The 15,210-nt window shown below is 47.7% G+C and overlaps 1 protein-coding gene across 7 annotated transcripts in view; it reads right to left on the bottom strand.

The window, feature by feature from the left end:
• zranb3 (zinc finger, RAN-binding domain containing 3) overlaps positions 1-15,210 on the bottom strand; it is a 295,756-nt gene that overhangs the window by 144,275 nt on the left and 136,271 nt on the right. For all 7 annotated transcript variants that reach the window (XM_072472336.1, XM_072472330.1, XM_072472319.1 and 4 more), the window contains one exon: positions 13,810-13,988. In XM_072472336.1, the coding sequence (XP_072328437.1) occupies positions 13,810-13,988 (179 nt within the window). The remainder of the gene's footprint in view (positions 1-13,809; positions 13,989-15,210) is intronic.

Raw genomic sequence — 15,210 nt, 5'->3', positions numbered from 1 at the left:
TTAGAGGCGCTGGTGACGGCGCCGCTACCGATCTCACCTAAAAAGTTTACCACGAACCCGGTGGTGGCGGCAACATTGAATATCTGGGGACAGTGGAGGCGACAGAGAGGGGTGCGGGGAGCCCTGGTGGGGTCCCCAATCAGGAACAACCATAGGTTCGCCCCAGGAAGAATGGATGGAGGATTTCAGAGCTGGTTCCAGTTGGGAATTAGGAGGGTGGGAGATTTATTTATAGATGGGACTTTTGCGAGCTTGGGAGCATTGGAGGAAAAGTATAAGTTGCCCCGGGGAAATTTCTTGAGATATATGCAGGTGAGGGCATTTACTAGACAACAGGTGAGGGAATTTCCATTGCTCCCGACACAGGGGATACAGGACAGGGTGCTTTCAGGGGTGTGGGTCGGAGAGGGCAAGGTGTCAGAGATTTACCGAGAGATGAGGGAAGAGGGGGAGGAGTCGGTGGGCGAACTAAAAGGAAAGTGGGAAGAAGAACTAGGGGAGGAGATAGAGGAGGGTATGTGGGCTGATGCCCTAAGCAGGGTAAATTCCTCTTCCTCATGCGCCAGGCTTAGCCTGATTCAATTTAAGGTGCTACATAGAGCACACATAACGGGAGCAAGATTGAGCAGGTTCTTTGGAGTGGAGGACAAATGTGGGAGGTGTGGCGGGAGCCCGGCAAACCACGCACATATGTTTTGGGCATGCCCGGCACTGGAAGGGTATTGGAAGGGAGTGACGGGAGTGATTTCGCGGGTGGTGAGGGCCCGGGTCAAACCAGGCTGGGGGTTAGCTCTATTTGGAGTTGCGGAAGAGTCGGGAGTGCAGGAGGCGAAAGAGGCCGACGTTGTGGCCTTTGCGTCCCTAGTAGCCCGGCGCAGGATCCTACTCATGTGGAAGGAGGCGAAACCCCCCGGACTGGAGGCCTGGGTAAATGATATGGCGGGGTTCATTAAACTGGAGCAGATAAAGTTTGCCCTGAGAGGATCGGCTCAAGGGTTCACCAGGCGGTGGCAGCCATTTCTCGACTACCTAGGGGAACGTTAGAGGGAAGACAGATGACCAGCAGCAGCAACCCAGGGGGAGGGGGGGGGGGGGAGGGGGGGTTTAGTTTAGGTCAAAGATAAAGGGGTTTTGTTACTTGTGTATTGTTTAAAATTTCTGTATTGTTATTGTTGCGTTTGCTTTGTAAGAGGGGAAAAATTGTTGTTTGGGAAAAAATTTTCAATAAAACATTTATAAAAAAAAAAAAAAAAAAAAAAAGATCCAGTTGTCGTGGTCCACGTTGGTACCAATGACAGAGGGAGAACAGAAACAGAGGTTCTGCTAAGAGAGTGTGAAAAGTTAGGAGCTAAATTAAAAAGCAGAACCAAAAAGGTGATAATCTCTGGATTACTACCTGAGCTATGAGCTAATTGGCACAGGATCAATAAGATTAACAAGGTAAATGTGTGGCTGAAAGATTGGTGTGGGAGGAATGGGTTTGAATTCATAGGACATTGCCACCAGTACTGGAGAAGACTTCATCTGAATCATGCTGGGACCAGAGTCCTGACGAATCGTATAACTAGGGCTGTAGATAGGGCTTTAAACTAAATAGTGGGGGGTTCAGTTGTATGGACAATTAGGAAATCAAAGGGCGCAGCACTGTAGCACAGTGGTTAGCACTGTTACTTCACAGCGCCAAGGTCCCAGGTTCGATTCCAGCTTGGGTCACTGTCTGCGCGGAGTCTGCACGTTCTCCCCGTGTCTGCATGGGTTTCCTCTGGGTGCTTCGGTTTCCTCCCACAAGACCCAAAAGATGTGCTTGTTAGGTGAATGGGACATTCTGAATTCTCCCTCTGTGTACCCGAACAGGCGCCGGGGTGCAGCGACTAGGGGCTTTTCACAGTAACTTCATTGCAGTGTCAATGTAAGCCTTCTTGTGACAATAATAAAGATTATTATTCTTAGAAGTACAGCTTAATGATGAGGACTTTCAACTAGTTAAAGGAGCCGAGGGCTCAGGAGAGGTTACTAAAGTTTCCAGACCACGTAATAGAACAGAGCGTACAGAAGGTGGCAGGAATCTAACTTCAGGCAGAACAAAAAAGGTGACAAGTATGGTCAAAGGTGGAAGGTGGTCACTGCAGGACTGAGGGGATTGTACCTAAATGCGCACAGTCTACGGAACAAGGTAAATGAGCTTGTTGCGCACACTAAAATTGGCAGGGACGATGCAGTGGGGATCACAGAGACATGGCTGCAAGGGGACCAGGGCTGGGATCTAAATATACAAGAATATGTGTCCTATCGAAAGGACAGGCAAATGGGCAGAAACGGGCGGGGTTGCTTGGTTAGTAAGGAATGAAATAAATCAATAGCAAGAAGCGATATAGATTCAGAAGGCATAGAATCTCTGTGGGTAGAGTTGAGGAATCGCAAAGGTAAAAAGACCCTGATGCGAGTTATGTACAGGCCCCCTAACAGTAGTCGGAATATGGGGCAGAAAATAAATCAGGAGATAGAAAAGGCATATAAAAAAGGCAATATTACAATACTCATGGGGGACTTCACTATGCAGATGGACTGGGAAAATCAGGTTGGTAGTGGATCTCAAGAAAATGAATTTGTGGAATGTCTAAGAGCAGCTTGTGACAGAGCCTACTAGGGAACAGGCAATTCTGGATTTGGTGATGTGCAATGAGGCAGACTTGATTAGGGAACTTAAGGTGAAGGAACCCTTAGGAAGCAGTGACCACATATGATAGAATTTACCCTGCAATTTGAGATGGAGAAGCTGGAATCAAATGTAACGATATTACAATAAGGGTAACTACAAAGACATGAAGGAGGAGCTGGCCAAAGTTGATTGGAAAGGGAGCCTATGCAGGGAAACAGTGGAACAGCAATGGCAGGAATTTTGGGGGGTTATTCGGGAAGCACAACAGAAATTCAGCCCAAGGAGGAGGAAACATGCTGAGGGGAGGACAAGGCATCCATGGCTGATGAGGGAAGGTCGAGAACACCATAAAAACAAAAGAAAAAGCATACAAAGTGATGAGCATTAGTGGGAAGCCGAAAGATTGGGAAGCCTTTAACAGCGAGCAGAGGACAACTAAAAAAGCAATAAAGGGGGAGAAGATGAAATATGAGTGCAAGCTAGCTAGTAATATAAAAGTAGATAGGAAGAGTTTCTTTCAAATATAAAAGGTCAAAAGAGGCAAAAATAGACATTGGACCACTGAAAAATGAGGCTAGAGAAGTAATAATAGGAAACAAAGAAATGGCAGAGGAACTAAATAGTTACTTTGCATCAGTCTTCACGGTGGAAGACACCAGTTGGATGCCAGATCTCCAGGAGAATCAAAGGACAGAGGTGAGTGTAGGGGCACAGGAGAAGGTTCTGGGATAACTGAAAGGTCTGAAGGTGGGTAAATCATCTGGACTGGAAGGACTATACCCCAGGGTTCTAAAAGAGATAGCTGAGGAGATTGTGGATGCATTGGTGGTAATCTTTCAGGAATCACTGGAGGCAGGGAGGGTCCCAGAGGACTGGAAAGTAGCTAATGTATCACCACTGTTTAAGGAGGGAGGGAGACAGAAGACTGGAAATTATGGGTCGGTTAGCCTGACTTCAGTCATTGGCAAGATTTTAAAGATGAGATCACGGAGCACTTGGAAGTGCATGATAAAATAGGACTGAGTCAGCACGGCTTCGTCGAGGGGAGTCATATCTGACAAATCTGTTAGAGTTCTTTGAGGAGGTAACAAAGAAGTTAGACAAAGGAAAACCAGTGGACGTGATTTATTTAGATTTCCAGAAGGCCTTTGACAAGGTGCCCCATAGGAGACTGTTAAATAAGTTAAGAGCCCATGGTATTAAGGTAAGATCCTGGCATGGATAGAGGATTGGCTGACTGGCAGAAGGCAGAGAATGGGGATAATGTGGTCTTTTTCATAATGGCAGCCAGTGACTAGTGGTGTGCCTCAGGGGTCGGTGCTGGGACCACAACTTTTCACAATATACATTAATGATCTGGAAGAAGGAACTGAAGGCACTGTTGATAAGTTTGAAGATGATGCAAAGATCTGTAGAGGCCAAGTAGTATTGAGGAAGCAGGGGGGTTGCAGAAGGATTTGGACAGGCTAGGAGAGTGGGCAATGAAGTGGCAAAAATACATTGTGGAAAAGTGTGAGGTTATGCACTTTGGAAGGAGGAATGGAGGCATAGACTATTTTCTAAATGGGGAAATGCTTAGGAAATCAAAAGCACAAAGGGATTTGGGAGTCCTTGTTCAAGATTCTCTTAAGGTTAATGTGCAGGTTCAGTCAGCAGTTAGGAAGGCAAATACAATGTTAGCATTCATGTTGTGAGGACTAGAATACAAGATCAGGGATGTATTTCTGAGGCTGTACAAGGCTCTGGTCAGACCTCATTTGGAATAATGTGAGCAGTTTTGTGCCCCGTATCTCAGGAAGGATGTGCTGGCCTTGGAGGAGGTTCACAAGAATGATCCCTGGAATGAACAGCTTGTCGTATGAGGAACGGTTGAGGACTTTGGGTCTGTACATGTTGGAGTTTAGAAGAATGAGGGGGGATCTTATTGAAACGTACAGGATACTGCGAGGCCTGGATAGAGTGGACGTGGAGAGGATGTTTCCACTGGTAGGAAAAACTAGAACCAGAGGACACCATCTCAGACTAAACGGATGATTCTTTAAAACAGAGATGAGGAGGAATTTCTTCAGCCAGAGGGTGGTGAATCTGTGGAACTCTTTGCCGCAGAAGGCTATGGAGGCCAAATCACTGAGAAAAATATCAGCCATGATTGAATAGTGGAGCAGGCTCGATGGGCCGTGTGGCCTAATTCTGCTCCTATGTCTTATAGTCTGATGCACATGGATAATTCAAGAAATCTAATTGAAGAATATTACAAAGGGGACCCAAGACATTTAGAAACGTTTCATTATGTAGTCTACACATCCCCTTTTTAACTCTTTTACATCGTGTCCTCAAGGGAGTTATTGCCAATTTTTCCTAAAGGGGTGTTTATTTAACATTTGAAAGGAATCCAAAAACAAAGATTTCTCACTTTGTATCAAAATGATCAAACCGTTACAAAATCCAAAGTAACAGCAATGAAGATGATTTTTTCATCCATGCGAAAAAGATATAAAATATTTATTCAGAAATGAGCATTTAATTGGAAGATATCTTCCAAGTGAAAACATATCACGCTGTACCAAAATAGTCAATCAGCTGACTAATAATGCAAAGTACTTGAACCAAATTTATTTAAATAGAATCGGTTCTTCATTTCTTTTCCCATAAAAATTATGCCCAAGACTATGCACTGATCAAGGTATGGGGGAAAAGAACTCTCCCCCACCCCCATGTGACAATGTCAATTCAATGGAAATAAATCATGCTGCATAATCTTCCATGAATCCTGAAATTCTGGAGAAGTCCCAGAGGATTAGAAAACTGCCAATGTAACACCTGTATTCAAAAAATGAAGGAGACCAAAAACAAGTAACTACAGGCCAATTAGCTTAACTTCTGATACTGGGAAAATATTAGAGGCCGTAAGAAAAAGATGTGATAGCAGAGCATTGACAAATACATAATATAATCGAGCAGAGTCAGCATGGTTTCATGAAGTAGAAATTCTGCCTGACAAATTTATTAGAATTCTTTTGAGATGGTAATGACAGATGAAGGGGAATCAGTAGATTAAATATTCTCAGATTTCCAAATAGCATTTGATAAGCCAGTGCATAAAATACTACTTCGTAATATAAGAGCTCATGACGTTGGGAATAGTATATTAGCAAGGTTAGAGGATTGGCTAACTGATAGAAGACTGAGATGAAATAGAAGGGGCATTTTCAGAATGGCAACCTGTAACTACAGGAGTGCCACAGGGATCGGTGCTGGGGCTCCAGTTATCAAAATATATATTAATGACTTTTAAAAAAAATTTAGAGTACCCAACTCATTTTTTCCAATTAAGGGGCAATTTAGCATGGCCAATCCACCTAGCCTGCACATCTTTGGGTTGTGGGGGGGAAACCCACGCAAACACGGGGACAATGTGCAAACTCCATGGAGGACCATCAATATGACGCAAGGCAGGTTGAGGTAACATCAATTAAAGGCTTTATTGAGCAGAACGTGTTCCCCAGCAGCTCGGTTACAGAATGCAGCTGCTGGGGGAAATCCGGGTTCTTATACCGGCATTTCTGGGTGGAGACCAGTAGGCGGCAGATCCTATCAGGACCCCGTATCCATCTACCAATAGCCTGTCGGCATCGTGGTGTACCATATTAACCCTAATACAGACCACCACATTCACCCCTTGTTGAAAAAGAACCCGGCGGGATGGTGGTTCGCATGGTGGTAGGGGTTTACAGGGTCGGTACTGTGCCGTAACTCTGAACTATAAACAAAATTGTCGCTTTAACTGGGCCAACGGGCCAAACAGGGTCGGCATTGTGCCATAACTATAAACTACCTACAATAATGCCGCTTTTACCAGGCAACACGGGCCAAACAGGGTCGGCATTGTGCCATAACTATAAACAATACACAATAATACCGCTTTTACCGGGCTACTGAAACGTTGAGATGAATTAAAGCGATTCGAAGAGCCGGGTGGGTGCCCTGGTCGTCCTTTTCGATCGTCTCGGGCGTGGTGGTGATGGCGGTGGCTCGAGTCCTGTCGTCTCTGGGAGCGTAGCGCTGTCCCCTGTTTCCTTACTCCTGGGCGGGTCTGGGAGGAGAACCGAACCCCCCCCCCCCCCCCCCCCCCCCCGGGAAGGGGGTGGCTGCGGGATGAGCCGGAGGGAGTGAGGGGGTGATTGATGTGGGGAGGGTGTGGGGAGCTCCGGCGGGCGCCAGGTCCCGCAGGGAGACCGTGTCTTGTCGGCCATCGGGGTACGCCACGTAGGCGTATTGCGGGTTCGCATGAAGGAGATGCACCCTTTCCACCAACGGATTTGACTTGTGCGCCCGCACATGTTTCCGGAGCAGGATTGGTCCCGGAGCTGCCAACCAGGTCGGAAGTGGCGTTCCAGAGGAGGACTTCCTCGGGAAGACAAGGAGGCGCTCGTGAGGCGTTTGGTTAGCCGTGGTGCTCAGCAAGAACAGGATAGAGTGAAGGGCATCCGGGAGGACTTCCTGTCAGCGGGAAATTGGGAGACTCCTAGACCGGAGGGCCAGTAGGACGGCCTTCCAGACCGTTCCATTCTCCCTTTCTACCTGCCCGTTCCCCCGGGGGTTGTAACTGGTCGTCCTGCTCGAGGCTATGCCCTTGCTGAGCAGGAATTGACGCAGTTCGTCACTCATAAAGGAGGACCCCCTATTGCTATGGATGTACAGTACGAAGTCTTACAACACCAGGTTAAAGTCCAACAGGTTTGTTTCGATGTCACTAGCTTTCGGAGCGCTGCTCCTTCCTCAGGTGAGCGCTCCACCTGAGGAGCTCCTTCACCTGAGGAAGGAGCAGCGCTCCGAAAGCTAGTGACATCGAAACAAACCTGTTGGACTTTAACCTGGTGTTGTAAGACTTCGTACTGTGCTCACCCCAGTCCAACGCCGGCATCTCCACATCATGGCTATGGATGTAGGCGGGGAAACCGAACAGTGTAAAAACGGTGCCGAGGGCTTTAATGACCGTGGCCGCGGTCATGTCGGGGCAGGGGATGGCGAAGGGGAAACTGGAGTATTCGTCAATGACGTTCAGAAAGTACGTGTTGCGATTGGAGGAGGGGAGGGGGCCTTTGAAATCCAAACTGAGGCGTTCAAAGGGTCGGGAGGTCTTTATCAGGTGTGCTCTATCTGGCCTGAAAAAGTGCGGTTTGCACTCAGCGCAGATCTGGCAGTTCCTGGTGACTGTTCGGACGTCCTCGACGGAATAAGGGAGGTTGCGGGCCTTGAGGAAGTGGTAGAAATGAGTGACGAGCGGCAGAGGTCCTCGTGGAGGGCTTGTAGACGGTCCACTTGTACGTTGTCACATGTGCCGCGGGATAGGGCATCGGATGGATCGTACAGCTTTCCGGGACGGTATAAGATCTCATAATTGAAGGTGGAGAGATCGACCCTCCACCGCAAGATCTTGTCGTTCTTGATCTTGCCCCGCTGCGCATTATCGAACATGAAGGCAACCGACCGTTGGTCAGTGAGGAGAGTGAATCTCCTACCGGCCAGGTAATGCCTCCAGTGTCGCACAGCTTCCACTATGGCTTGTGCCTCCTTTTCCACTGAGGAGTGGCGGATTTCTGAAGCGTGGAGGGTTCGGGAGAAGAAGGCCACGGGTCTGCCTGCTTGGTTGAGGGTGGCCGCCAGAGCTACATCTGATGCGTCGCTCTGGACTTGGAAGGGGAGGGACTCGTCGATGGCGTGCATCGTGGCCTTTGCGATATCCGCCTTGATGCGACTGAAGGCCTGGCATGCCTCTGTCGACAGGGGAAAAGTAGTGGACTGGATTAGTGCACGGGCCTTGTCGGCGTATTGGGGAACCCACTGGGCGTAGTAAGAAAAGAAGCCCAGGCAGCGTTTCAGGGCTTTGGCACAGTGGGGGAGAGGGAACTCCATGAGGGGGCGCATGCGTTCAGGGTCGGGGCCTATCACGCCATTACGCACTACGTAGCCCAGGATGGCGAGACGGTCGGTGCTAAACACGCATTTTTCCCTGTTGTAAGTGAGGTTGAGGGCGTTAGCGGTCTGGAGGAATTTGCGGAGGTTGGCGTCGTGGTCCTGCTGGTCGTGGCCGCAGATGGTGACGTTGTCGAGATACGGGAACGTGGCCCGTAAACCGTGCTGGTCAACCATTCGGTCCATCTCTCGTTGGAAGACCGAGACTCCGTTCGTGACGTCAAATGGAACCCTTAAAAAGTGGTATAGCCGCCCGTCTGCTTCGAAGGCAGTATACTTGCGGTCACCGGGGCGAATGGGGAGCTGGTGGTAGGCGGACTTGAGGTCCACGGTGGAAAAAACCTTGTACTGTGCAATCCGATTGACCATGTCGGATATGCGGGGGAGAGGGTACGCATCTAGCTGAGTGTACCTGTTGATGGTCTGACTATAGTCGATGACCATCCTCTGTTTCTCCCCGGTCTTAATGACTACCACCTGGGTTCTCCAGGGACTGTTGCTAGCCTGGATGATGCCTTCCTTCAGCAGACTCTGGACTTCAGACCGGATGAATGATCGGTCCTGGGCGCTGTACCGTCTGCTCCTAGTGGCGACGGGCTTGCAATCCGGGGTAAGGTTCGCAAACAAGGAAGGCGGTTCAACCTTGAGGGTCGCGAGGCCGCAGACAGTCAGTGGGGGTATAGGGCCGCCAAATTTAAATGTTGAACTCTGGAGGTTGCATTGGAAGTCCAACCCTAGGAGTGTGGGCGCACAGAGATGGGGGAGGACATACAGCCGGTAATTTCTGAACTCCCTCCCCTGCACCCTTAGGTTAGCGATGCAGAACCCTTTGATCTCAAAGGAGTGGGACCCCGCCGCCAGGAAGATTTTCTGGGTGCTTGGACGAATTATGAGGGAACAGCGTCTTACCGTGTCCGGATGAATGAAACTCCCCGTGCTCCCAGAGTCGATAAGACATGGCGTCTCGTACCCATTCACCAGGACTGTAGTCGTTGCTGTCTGGAGCGTCCGGGGCAGCGACTGGTCCAGGGTCACCGATGCCAAGTGTGGTTGTTGCAGTAGATCATCGTTGTCAGGCAGTATGGGGCCGTCTGTGTCGGGGTCCTTTCCTGTCAGCCAAGATGGCGGCATCCACGGATCACACGCGTCGGGGGTGGACAAAATGGCGGCGCCCATCTCTCCCTCGTGGCGTCCGGGGCCCAAAATGGCGGCGTCCGTTGGCCGCACGTGGATCGCTGGGGGGGCTGTGTCTGTGGTCCCGTTTCTTCCTCGGAGATCGCGGCGACCCCGCGGGACTGGCACGTTGCGTAGTGGCCCTTTTTTCCGCAGCTTTTGCAGGTAGCCGAGCGGGCCGGGCAGCGCTGCCGGGGGTGTTTCGGTTGGCCGCAAAAATAGCAGCGGGGCCCCCCGGTTGGTCTGGTGTTTTGGCCGCGCAGGTTTGCGGGGGTGGGGGGGGGGGGGTGCCGGAGAGTCGATCGTGGCGGGTGTCCACGGAGCCCAAGGGGCTGCAGTGCTGTCGGGGGCGTAGGCGCGGGCGTTACGCAAGGCCACATCGAGGGATGCCGACAGGGCCCGAGCTTCTGTGAGACCCAGAGATTCTTTCTTTAGAAGCCTCTGGCGGATCTGGGATGAAGCCAAACCTGCCACATACGCATCGCGGACCAGGAGCTCTGTGTGTTCGTTCGCCGTTACCGCCGGCAGTTGCAGTTTCTTCCCAGGATCTGCAGGGCGTTATAGAACCCGTCCAGCGATTCTCCGGGAAATTGTCGTCGTGTGGCGAGCTGGTAGCGTGCAAATACCTGGTTGGCGGGCCGGATGTAGATGTCTTTCAGCGCGGCGATGGCCGCGGGGAAATCGTCCTCATCCTCGATGAGTGAGTAGACGTCGGGACTCACCCTGGAATAGAGGACCTGCATCTTCTGTTCGTTCGTTGGTTTGCCGGGGGCCGTTCGGAGGTAGCCCTCAAAACACGCCAGCCAATGTTTAAAGAAAGAGGTCGAGTTAGCTGCTTGGGGTGCGATTCGCACGCACTCCGGGGTGATGCGGAGCTCCATATTCCTACGTCGTTTTTTAAATTTAAGTCTGTTCAATAAATTGTAGGATCGTCAATATGACGCAAGGCAGGCTGAGGTAACATCAATTAAAGGATTTATTGAGCAGAACTTGTTCCCCAGCAGCTCGGTTACAGAATGCAGCTGCTGGGGGAAATCCGGGTTCTCATACCGGCATTTCTAGGTGGAGCCCAGTAGGCGGCAGATCCTATCAGGACCCGGTATCCATATACCAATAGCCTGTCGGCATCGTGGTGTACTGTATTACCCCTAATACATACCACCACACTCCACACGGACAGTGACCCAGAGCCGGGATCAAACGTGGGACCTCGGCACCGTGAGGCAACAGGGCTGACCCACTGCGCCACCGTGCCACCCTAATATTAATGACTTGGACGAGGGAAGTGAATGCACTATTACCAAGTTTACAGGTGACACAAAAATAGGAGGGAAGACAATGAAATGAAAATTGCTTATTGTCACAAGTAGGCTTCAATGAAGTTACTGTGAAAAGCCCCTAGTCGCCACATTCCGGCGCCTGTTCGGGGAGGCTGTTACGGGAATTGAACTGTGCTGCTGGCCTGCCTTGGTCTGCTTTCAAAGCCAGCGATTTAGCTCTGTGCTAAACAGAGTGGTGAGGATGACACAAGAAGTCTACAGAGGGATATAGACAGGTTAGAGTGGGCAAAAACTTGGCAGACTGAATATAATGTAGGAAAATGTGCAACGATGCACTTGGGTATGAAGAATAAAGGAGCTGAATATTATTTAAATGGAGAAAGACCGTTTTTTATCATTTACGGGATGCGGGCATCGCTGGTTAGGCCAGCATTTATTGCCCATCCCAGTTGCCCTTCAGAAAGTGGTGGTGAGTTGCCTTCTTGAACCACTGCAGTCCTTGTGTAAGTTCACCCACTATGTTGTTAGGGAGAGGGTTCCAGGATTTTGCCCCAGCGACAGTGAAGGAAGAGCGATATATTTCCAAATCAGGGTGGTGAGTAAGCAGTAAGGGAATCCAGGGCCTTGGAGATAAGGATTGGGAATGGGTTATGGAGATAAGGATTGGGAAAATGTTCGACTCCATTATAAAGGATGTGACAGCAGAGCATTTAGAAATATATAATATGGGCGACACGGTGGTGCAGTGGTTAGCACTGCTGTCTCACGGTGCCAAGGGCCTGGATGCGATCCCAGCTTCAGGTCACATCCATGTGGAGTTTGCGCATTCTCCCCGTGACTGCGTGGGTCTCACCCCCACAAACCCAAAGATGTGAAAGGTAGGTAGATTGGCCACACTAAATTGCCCCTTAATTGGGAGAAAAGAAGAATTGGGCACTCTAAATTTAAAAAAAAAAGAAATACATAATATAATCAAGCAGAGACAGCATGGTTTCATGAAGTGGAATAGAGGGGGCCAGAAGCACAGTGGTTAGCACTGTTACTTCACAGCGCCAGACACCCGGGGTTGATTCCTGGCTTGTGTCACTGTCTGCAGAGTCTGCATGTTCTCCCTGTGCCTGTGTGGATTTCCTCCGGGTGCTCCGGTTTCCTCCCACAAGTCCCGAAAGACGTGCTTGTTAGGTGAATTGGATATTCTGAATTCTCCTTCCGTGTACCCGAACAGGCGCCGCAGTGTGGCGACTCGGGGATTTTCACAGTAACTTAATTGCAGTGTTAATGTAAACCTACTTGTGACACTAATAAAGATCATTATTGTAAGGCGGGAAAGTGGCGTTGACGATTATATCAGATCAGCCATGATCTCACTGAATGTCGAAGCAGACCTGATGGGCCAAATGGCTACTTCTGCTCCTCCGTCTTATGGGGCAAGTAAAAAAAAAAATCAAGAAGCTTTTTACCTGACTTCCATAAAGTTTGAAAATATTTCACCACATATACAGAGATCAGTATTGATGGTAAAGAAAAGCTGCAACATTTTGGCTCCATTTGAGTCTTGACTGGCACAACTTGTGCAGTTAAGAATGAAAACAAACAAATTGAAAGCCTCTGCAATTTTGAGCAGAAAACATGTAGCACAACTGATAAGTTGACCTAGTGCCATTTATCAAACATGATGGAATCATTTTCCCTCAGGAAAGTTTATATAAGCTGTGAAAGATATTTGTCTTCAAGATAAGGTGACTCAGTGCTCAAAAAGGGACCAGCATTGATGAGAGAAGTACTATCTGTCGAAAATATTCACAACAGAAAGGCAGACGGAAAAATAATATCTCATTGCTCTCCTGCCTGAAATAAGACTATTTGACCTGCGACATTAAAATTTTAAGTTAAGCGTGAGTGCTGGATCAGCATGGAGACGTTGACAGGGTGCAAAGCCTACCAAATAAATGATAACAACACAGTGATGATCCTAAATCATTTCTGTATCTTTTCTTCTTTTCAAAAACCCCAATGTGGTGATCGCCCAAGGCCATTTTAGAAACCAGCAGGCTAATAGATGAAAATCAATGTTGTGCAAACGAGCCCAAAGCTTGCAGAAAATTTATTTTCTTGCTGACTTTTACGTCGCAGGAAATACAAAATAATTAATTCCACCAGGACCGATTTAACCTAACGTACATGCCTATGATCAAACATTTCACTCGTTACCACCTGAATATCTTTCTTGCTTTTTTGTCAAGGCAGCTTGCCCAGAAAAATCTCCTCCTCATGTCGACCCTCAGTTACAACAACAACTGGAACTTGCAGTTCAATTTACCCTTGCTAGCTCCATTGATATCCTTCTTGATCTCTCGTCAATTTCCACAATGACTCCCTTACCGACACACAACTATTTCCTTTCCTGCTATCATACTTGAGATCTTAGAGATTTTCCATCAAAACCATTCCCACTCTAAGAATGTCATTATTTTCCTTCGACAAAACTCTTTTCGAGACTCTCCATATGTGCCAAAAAACAATTTGCCTGGATTTCCAAATTACTCTCTGTTCTGTTCAATGCAATGCGTGTGGTACTTGGACACCAAGAAATGAGATGCAAGATTCTTGATGCAAGTGTGCTCGTAGTTGTGATGCAATCTTGTTATGAAATGACACGATTGCATTGATAAAGCTGTGGATTTTACTCATTCAGAAAATTGACATTTTTCACAATCTCACCCAATGTCACTTTTAGACTCTATTAGATTGATATCATCTGGATTCAGTTCAATAATCCATTTTTCCATCTCTTCTATCCAAGGGTACTTGAGAGATGATGGGACAACAATCAACAAGGGCCATTCTTTTTGATAAAAGTAGGCCACTGCAATTGCTTGAATAGTTTTTCCAAGGCCCATCTGTAAAAAAAAAAGTGATATCCTTAATTATTCTGTGAACAATTTATATTTGTTCATAAAAAATGTCGGACATTATGAAACGATCTGATTGCTGTATCACTATGTTATTGGAACTGCATGTCAATGGGCTTGATGATCAGGCATACTTCATTGATAACGAGATGAATGAAATTGACTTATTCAATGGAATGATAATTCAATGCGATCATGCAACAACACAATTCACTTCCACTTGGAAGGTTGAACTGTAAAGGTACATTGAAGAAGCGCAATTTTATTCAGCATGATCATTTTTACAAAGCATCATTCTGATGTACTGTGCACAAACCTTGAAATGTACAGTCTAAGCATCTTAGCTTTTAGCTCAAGATAATTCAAATAAAATGACCCCGACTTCATTAACCTAATCTTTTTATTAAATGTTGCCAATTAAGGGGCAATTTAGTGTGGCCAATCCTCCTACCCTGCACATCTTTTGGGTTCTGGGGCTGAGACCCATGCAGACACGGGGAGAATGTGCAAACTCCACATGGACAGTGACCCGGGGCCGGGATTGAACCCGGGTCCTCAGCCCCGTGAGGCAGCAGTGCTAACCACTGAGCCACCGTGCCGCCCTTGTTAACCCAATCTGGAATTACACAGAACAGGCTTCCAAAATCTTGAAGCGAACCTCATGTTTTGATTCTGTGCATCCATTAGGATACTAGAGCAAGCATCCAGTTACCAGAGCCTTGCTTGCAGCATCCAAAAACATGTTGCAATAATGAAATTAAAATGAAATTGAGATATACATTTAACCCGTAACAGGTCACAAACAAGTTTGCTTCCCGAAGTATAGACTTCTTTTGAGTATCACTTATGAATTTACTGGCTAAGTGTTCATCTCGGCAAGATGGCATCAGTCAAAATATCTGCCATTTACTTTGGAGTTACCTCTTAGCCACTTGAAAGAAATTTGAAGGATAAATGAGATACCTACAGTGGGCTGTATGGATTTGAAGCACTTCAAAAGGGAACGAGTGAGAAGAAACAAAACGCAAGAGTACAAAAGATGGTTCCAGAGATAATGATGATAGATTTATTTGATTCCATCGGAATTACTTCAATGAACATGTTTACATTTGAAATCCTTATTAACTTTCCTCATCCCATAATCAGAAGTCAATACTTAATGCCTACTTTGGTTCCTGCGATAGATGGAGGGGAAGAGGCGCAGGAGATA

Source organism: Scyliorhinus torazame, chromosome 2, assembly GCF_047496885.1.
Source record: "Scyliorhinus torazame isolate Kashiwa2021f chromosome 2, sScyTor2.1, whole genome shotgun sequence".
Classification (NCBI taxonomy): domain Eukaryota; kingdom Metazoa; phylum Chordata; class Chondrichthyes; order Carcharhiniformes; family Scyliorhinidae; genus Scyliorhinus; species Scyliorhinus torazame.
This window is presented reverse-complemented; position numbering and strand designations above follow the sequence as displayed.